Source organism: Palaemon carinicauda, chromosome 1, assembly GCF_036898095.1.
Source record: "Palaemon carinicauda isolate YSFRI2023 chromosome 1, ASM3689809v2, whole genome shotgun sequence".
Classification (NCBI taxonomy): Eukaryota; Metazoa; Arthropoda; class Malacostraca; order Decapoda; family Palaemonidae; genus Palaemon; species Palaemon carinicauda.
Window position 1 is genome coordinate 129,620,553 of NC_090725.1, and position 7,841 is coordinate 129,628,393.

At 36.1% G+C, this 7,841-nt stretch overlaps 1 protein-coding gene across 1 annotated transcript; it reads right to left on the reverse strand.

The window, feature by feature from the left end:
* Positions 1-4,684: 4,684 nt before the first annotated feature.
* On the reverse strand, positions 4,685-7,537 carry LOC137643171 (pro-resilin-like). The gene is made up of 4 exons (XM_068376024.1): positions 7,404-7,537; positions 5,813-5,935; positions 5,100-5,237; positions 4,685-4,831 (listed from the first exon to the last, which is right to left on the reverse strand). Exons 1-4 carry the CDS (start codon positions 7,407-7,409, stop codon positions 4,772-4,774), a joined length of 327 nt encoding a protein of 108 aa, XP_068232125.1. The 5' UTR covers positions 7,410-7,537; the 3' UTR covers positions 4,685-4,771.
* Between the last annotated feature and the right edge of the window lie 304 nt (positions 7,538-7,841).

The window sequence follows — 7,841 nt, forward strand, 5'->3', positions numbered from 1 at the left end:
CGATCTTCTCAGACAACCTCACTTGGCCCGAAATCATCTAAACCTCCGAGCTCTACGTCTGACTGCCTTCAGACTATTGAAAAACTTGCTAGAGCTACAGGATTTTTGAAGAAGGCAGCCAAGGCAATTGCGAGGGCAAGGGGGTCTTCAACCATCAAGGTGTATCAGTCCAAGTGGGAGTTATTCAGAGAGTGGTGTAGGACTAACGCGATTTCCTCTTCCAGTACCTCTCTTACCCAGATAGCAGATTTTTTCTTGGACCTTAAATTTAAACATAACTTCTCGTCATCTACTATTAAAGGTTACAGGAGTATGTTGGCAACGGTTTTTAGACACAGGAACCTAGACCTTTCTAATAATAAGGATCTACAAGATTTGCTTAGGTGTTTTGATACAACCAAGAAGATTCAAACAGCTCCCCTTGCCTGGAATTTGGATGTTGTCCTTAAATTTCTCATGCGTGACAGATTTGAGCCTTTACACTCAGTTTCATTTAAGGATTTGACCTTGAAAACACTTTTTCTGGTTACCCTTGCCACTGCTAAAAGAGTTAGTGAGGTACACGCTTTAAGCAGGAACATTGGTTTTCGGAATGGAAAAGCCATTTGTTCTTTGCAACTGGGGTTTCTGGCCAAGAATGAGAACCCTTCTCGGCCATGGCCCAAATCCTTCGAGATTTCTAACCTTTCTGATTTGGCTGGCGGTGAATTAGAAAGGGTACTTTGTCCAGTTAGAGCGTTACGGCTTTATGTGGACAGGACTAAGAATCTAAGGGGTAACTCAGACGCTCTGACGTGTGCAGTTCGGAAACCCTCGATGCCCATGTCTAAGAATGCCTTGTCTTTTTTCATTAGATTGTTGATTCGAGAAGGTCATGCTCAGTGTGATGAGTCGGATCAGAGGCTTCTCAAAGTGAAGACACATGAAGTCAGAGCGGTAGCGACTTCAGTGGCCTTTAAACAGAACCGTTCTCTGCCAAGTCTGATGGATACGACCTTTTGGAGAAGTAAGTCTGTGTTTGCATCCCATTATTTGAGAAATATTCAGACTCGCTATGAGGACTTTTTTACGTTGGGTCCTTTTGTAGTGGCAAATGCGATAGTAGGTGAATGATCTACCACTACGTTCCCTTTTTCCTAATACACCTTTTCTATCTCTTGGAACTCGTTTGTTATGGTTGTTTGTGGAGATTGGTCGTCAGTCTTCCGCAATCTTTGATTTGGTTAGGTGGTCAATTTGTTCCTTGAGTGCACCAGGAACAAGGGTATTGGTTGAGGTTCTGTCATGTTATAGGTGGTCGTACCGTTTGACAGCTCCTAGAGATTTTCAGCCCGAGTGGATCACTGGATCTCTTAAGGATAGCGGACGAAATGAGGCAGAGTATCATTGCTGTCAGCTTCCTTATCAGGTGAGAACCGCTTAAGTTTGTTGTATGTAACCCTTAAGTGAATTTTCTATATGTAGCTGTCTCTGACCCGCCATCAATGGGTGTCAATCAGCTCTTTATATAACCAGCGGGTAAGTTTTATATTTAAAAAATATATTTTCATAATAAAATAAATTTTTGAATATACTTACCCGCTGGTTATATAAATTTAACACCCACCCTCCTCCCCTCTAGAGACTACCTATGGTATTGCTATGAGGCATGGAAGAACTGGAGATGGTGTGTTGTTCCACCTGAGCTACCGCTAGGGTGCGGTTGTACACCTGCCGTATCTTCGATAGCGCGAGAATTTGAATTTCTGCCAGGGCGTCAGGGGACTTCAGCTCTTTATATAACCAGCGGGTAAGTATATTCAAAAATTTATTTTATTATGAAAATATCATATTTAGGATCTTTGATGAATGAAACTGGAAGTAGACTAGAAGAGATAAAGTGCAGATACAATCTGGATGGAAAAATAGAAATGTGTCGGGTGTATTGTGTGACAGGAGAGTCCCAGTTAAACTCAAGGGAATGGTATATAAAAATGCTGTGAGACCTGCAATGTTGTATGGCATAGACACTTTCATAGTCAAGAGAACAGATGAAAGTAGAGTAAATGTAGCAGAGATGATGTTGCACTGGATATGTGGAGTGACGATGTAGGATAGAATGAGAAATGAATTTCTCAGACATACGACAGGGGTTACAGAATCTTGAAAAATGGGTGCAGGAAGCAAGATTGAGATGGTATGGGCATGTAACGAGGCAGGGTGAGGAGTATATTGGCTACGGTGATGGAGATGGAGATTCCAGGAAGGCAACAGAGAGGACATACAGGAAAAGAATGTGAATGAAAACATGGTATGTGACAAATCAAGCTGGAAAAGACTCGCCAAAATCAGTGACACCATATAAATGGGATAATAATGCTGTAAAAAGGGAGCAAGTGACAGAGATGTCTGTTTTAAGTAAAGGAGGAACTGTTAAGTCTACACAAAAGAGATGTATATTTAAGGGTAGCCCACCACTTATAACCCTGGGATGCACCAGAAAGGGTTTTTTTATGGTTAAATTGTATTTCTTTTCAGTTGAAGCATAAACTCTCTGAGCAACAGCGCTTAGTTGAGTTATGTTATTCCGAAGATGATAGTCCTCTTGCTTCTCCAAATAGGCACGCCTACAATCACCATTGAACCACAGTTTGTCTTCCACCCGGTACTTTAGTACACGAGAAGGGATACGCCTAACAATTATGATCAATTCTCATTGAAGAGAATATCTGACAACACTTTTATACAATTGTGACCAATTAAAATTAAAATTCACTCAAAATACCATTCCAGTCTGCTTGAGATCTTATATATATCTTCCATGAGTATGACACATCAGGGGCAGACTGCTCGGAATTAATTACTAATGAAATTAAGGCATGATCAGATGTCCCAAATGGATAACCAAACCTAGTTTTTATAACACCAGGAGAGTCTGTGTATATCAGACCTGTGAGGAACTTCACTTTCGGTTTGCTCACAGCCTGATTTAGAGGTAAATTTCAAAGCTCTTAAGCCATGGCGATCAGTAAGAGAAACATGACTTAAGCCCTCCCTATGGATAGCATTGGAATCACCAATAAGAACAAAGGAGTCCTTTCTATAATCTTGTATCTTAGCCATAATGGCAAGAAAACAATTGAAAATAGAATCATCCAAGTCTGGATTCCGAAAGATGGAACACAAATGAAATTTGTTATGCCTGCCACAAACTTTTAGTACCTGAATCTCATGACATGCAGATTCATAGCAGGATTTATGAGTAGCAGGGTAATCGGTCCTAATATGCACCGCCATTCCCCTTTTCCTAGGAATGACACCCCATTTCATAATTATTGTTTTCGTAAATCCTATAATAAGCAGCTCAGACGAATGCCTCTTATGAGAAACCAATGAGTCTGAACTTAATAGAATATAATGCTGTGTAGAGGTAACTGTAAGGTCTTTAATATTGGCATGCAGTTAAAAAAAAAAATTCTAATATATTAGACAACCTTGATGAAATCTAGGACGTACTGGTCCCAGATTTTGCTTAATATTTCCAGTCAGAATAATAATTAAGAGAATAGAATAATTTTATCACGTTTAATTAAAGTGAAACCTGACAATAACGATAACAAAAGCAATATGTACTAGAATATATATATATATATATATATATATATATATATATATATATATATATATATATATATATATATATATATATATATATATATATATGTGTGTGTGTGTATATATACATATATATATATATATATATATATATATATATATATATATATATATATATATATATATATAAAATCTCGAATGAAATTGGTGAACATGGTGGAGCCGACACATCATGCAAGGTTAAGTACCCTCCAGGATAGCCACTTCAACTGAAGGAAAGACAATGAAGATGGTTTTTCAAATGAATACCGAGAGGAAAATGAAGAAACAGAGAGGTAAAAGGCATCCTTGCGATAAACTACCAGGCATCCATGGCCCTTTTATTAAGCCTACCCAAAGCAGTATTAAAATAAAAATAAAAAATAAATAAGTAAATAAAAAAAAAACTAAGCGAAATCAGATGGATTGAAAACATGCCATTGGTATCATAGGTTACCCGTTCGGTATTTTGTGGTTGCCTGGTGGTAGCGTCCTTGCCTTGTGATTGCCAGACTGGGATTCGAATCCCGCTTAAACTCATTAGTTCCTTTGGTCGCTGCAACTCCACCTTCCTTGTGAGCTAAGGATGGTGGGTTTTGGGGAGCTTATAGGTCTATCTTCTGAGTCATCAGCAGCCATTGCCTAGCCCTCCTTAGTCCTAGCTTGGGTGGAGAGAGGACTTTGGCGCTGATCATAAGTACTGTATGTATGGTCAGTCTCTAGGGGATTGTCATGCTTGATAGGGCAATGTCACTGTCCCTTGCCTCTGCCATTCATGAGTGGCCTGTAAATCTTTAAAGCAAACCCTTATTGGTATTGCTCCAATGCTTGTTTGGTGTTTTCCTCGCGACGAACAGGTTTTCAGCCTTGATCTGGTGTCACATATCACCTTGATCTTTTAAGCTCCAAACATGTATCCCGAATTTCTGAAGTTTGCCATAAAGCCCAGGTATGATCTTTTAATTGCTAATCCAGTGATTAATGGAAACACAGATTATAAGTATAGATTTATCAAGTCAACATAAATACATCCATGGATTTTTATGTACAGATGTAATTCCTCGAGAAACAATTGAAAACATAAGAGACGATTTCGGGGATCTGGGTGCTTAGCAGAGTGTTTGGTCACCATTTCTTCTTATTTTACGTAGTTGACGTCAGCGTTGAAACCATCACCATTATCGTAAAATGTCACAACCTGAGAAGAGAATTTGGAACTGGTTAGATCATCGTCATCACAAGGAACATGAGGCTCATATCTACTAACATTATAATCACTTTGATGGAAGAAAAAATAATCGGAAAAATTATTTGTACGTCGCACGACCAGTTATAATGTTATTTTTATAGTATATCAAGTTATGTAATTTGTGTTATTTATAATCACAATTAATGTTCGGGTAATCACGGCAAACTTTGTTCTATCGATGTCAGATAAGTAACGGTGTCTACAAAAGAATTGTTACCTGTGTGCGTCCATCAGGAAGAAGCACCCTGTATTCTCCCTGGGTCCTCTGGCCGTCGCTGTTTTCGACGTGGCTGAAAGTGTTACCGCTGTCCGAGTCAGCAACGTCCCAGGTGAAGTCGTAAGGCATCCCCTCCATCTGGTGGAATTAGAAAATATATGTTTTTTCATTTTTGAAGGTACAGAATGACTGAAAGTAAACAAATTACAAGGGGGAGAAAGAAAAAATACAGTGTATATATATATATATATATGTATATATATATATATATATATATATATATATACTGTATATATACTGTATATATATATATATATATATATATATATATATATATATATATATATATATATATATATATATATATACTGTATATATACAGTATATATATATCTAGCTAATCTATAATTCAGCAGATAGGTAGTTAATAAAGAAAGTTGATTATAAGAAACCAGTAAGCACAGACATAAAGAAAAGAAAAAAGATTCATAAACTATGAATGGATTGAAAATGAATGGTTTCCTGGGTTTTGTTTTCTACATTATACATTTCCTATGCATCAACCTCGAAATATTCAGCTTTGTCATGCATATGGCATATTTAGGAGAGGGAAAGCTCACTATTCTTGTGAACATCCCTTGTAGAAAGCATTATATCTGATAATCACCAAATACATTAATTTGCTCCTTAATTCATAGTTAAATCAAACTCACCACAACTTGATCAACTCGGTTGCTTGGTTCTGGGGCCAGGTAAGTTGGCTGTGGAGGCTGGTAGTCGTAGCCCTGGGGAAGGCTGTGAGCTGCAGCAGCTAAGAGAAGTACAGCTGAGAGCACCTGCAAATGATGGCAAAATGTATTTTACACATGCGCATATATATATATATACATACATATATATATATATATATATATATATATATATATATATATATATATATATATATATATATATATATATAATGTGCACATCAATCGTAATGATTATTAACAAAACTATCTAACTAATGCATGTAAAATAATTTGATTGCCTGCAAAAAAGTAGTAATTATCTAGTTCTAAGACAGCAGAAGTTTATTATGCTTCCTTCTTTTCACGTCTCATATATATATATATATATATATATATATATATATATATATATATATACACATATATATTTATATATATTTATTTATTTATATATATACATATACATATATATTTTATATATATATATATATATATATATATATATATATATATATATATATATATATATATACATATACATATACATATATATTCCTAAATCAGTAGATTAATTATTAAAAGGGAGTTTTTGAAATATCCAATTTCTAATTTTGAGATCTGTTGTAGTGAATCATCATACTCTTTGTTTTTCTTGCATGAATGGGCCCATATGAAAACTGTGTTCAACGTGAAATTGGGTTGCAATTAGATTAGGGATGATAAATTGTATAAAATACAGTTTATACAATAAACAAGGAGAGGAAAAAAATTACTCTTTCCCTTCGGAACCAAGTTTTCGTATTTCAATTTACTTTTAAGTAAACAAAAAACTACATAAATTTCAGCTACCTTTGAAATAAAGATGTATATTGTGTGAAATTTAATCCTAATCTTCAGGTGGATAAAAGCATTTCTAGCAATGTTCGTCTCGACGAAGTTTATTGATGAAGTTTTCTAAACACGATACAGCATATCTTGCAAGTAACAGAGCATCTATCTATTAAGTGAAAAATGGGTTTTGGAAAGAGTGAATTATCTTATGTGATTTGGGTAGATTAAAAAAAATTCCATAAAAATTAAAGGTAATTCTCAAAAGTGATGTCATTTGGGCCATTATTTTTAGCGTGAGTAAAAGTAAAAGCAAAATTAGTTATCTCTACGAAATATGTTAGACTTGTTTTGAACATTAGTTCACATTTCCAGGTGAGACTAATAACAATCTAGAAATAGGGGTTAAATGACGTAGTTTTTAATGGAGGATAAAGGATTTTGAAGTGAAATAATCTAAATTTAACGTCTTAAGAGAAAAGAATTACTTTAAAAAGGTCGTTTCAAATTTTCTAAGAGAAAAATACGTTATTATTATATAAGAAATATGTAATGCTCCCAGAAAAGTAGAGAGTTCCGAATCAGATGTCTTGCTAGATATATGAAAATTGTAGATAACATACAGTGAAAATGGAGACGACATAGCCGGCCGAAAAATGCAAATTAAATGAATAAATCTCATAATAGCTATATTATGGGATTTATTAATTTAATTAGCGTGATGGAAAATGAATCTGGCAAATACCTTCATATTGCAGAAATGTTGAAAAAGATGGAGACTAAGAAGAACTCAGAGAAGGAATGATCCCAAGATGTTCTCGGATTCGAAGTCGAGTCGTAGCTATACACTTCTGGAAAGGGCATCTCTTTATATACCCCCAAACTTTAGCGCTCGCTCTCTCTCTCTCTCTCTCTCTCTCTCTCTCTCGCTGGTTCCTCGGCCCTCTCCTCTGACCCCCATTGGCATCTATGAGGTCATTAGTGTAGCAAGGTCGTGAGAGGATCCGTTCACTATTGTCGGTTGGTTGTTTGGTAGGCCGCGTCCCGCAAGAGAAGGTGAAAAAGAATTCTATCCTTGCGGGGGCTCAGCGTTCCAGTTTCACAAGACGTCCACAAGGGTGATCTGTCACAGGTTGTTTGCGCTTCTCGCCTTTCTTAATACAAATATTTGCTCTACCTTGGG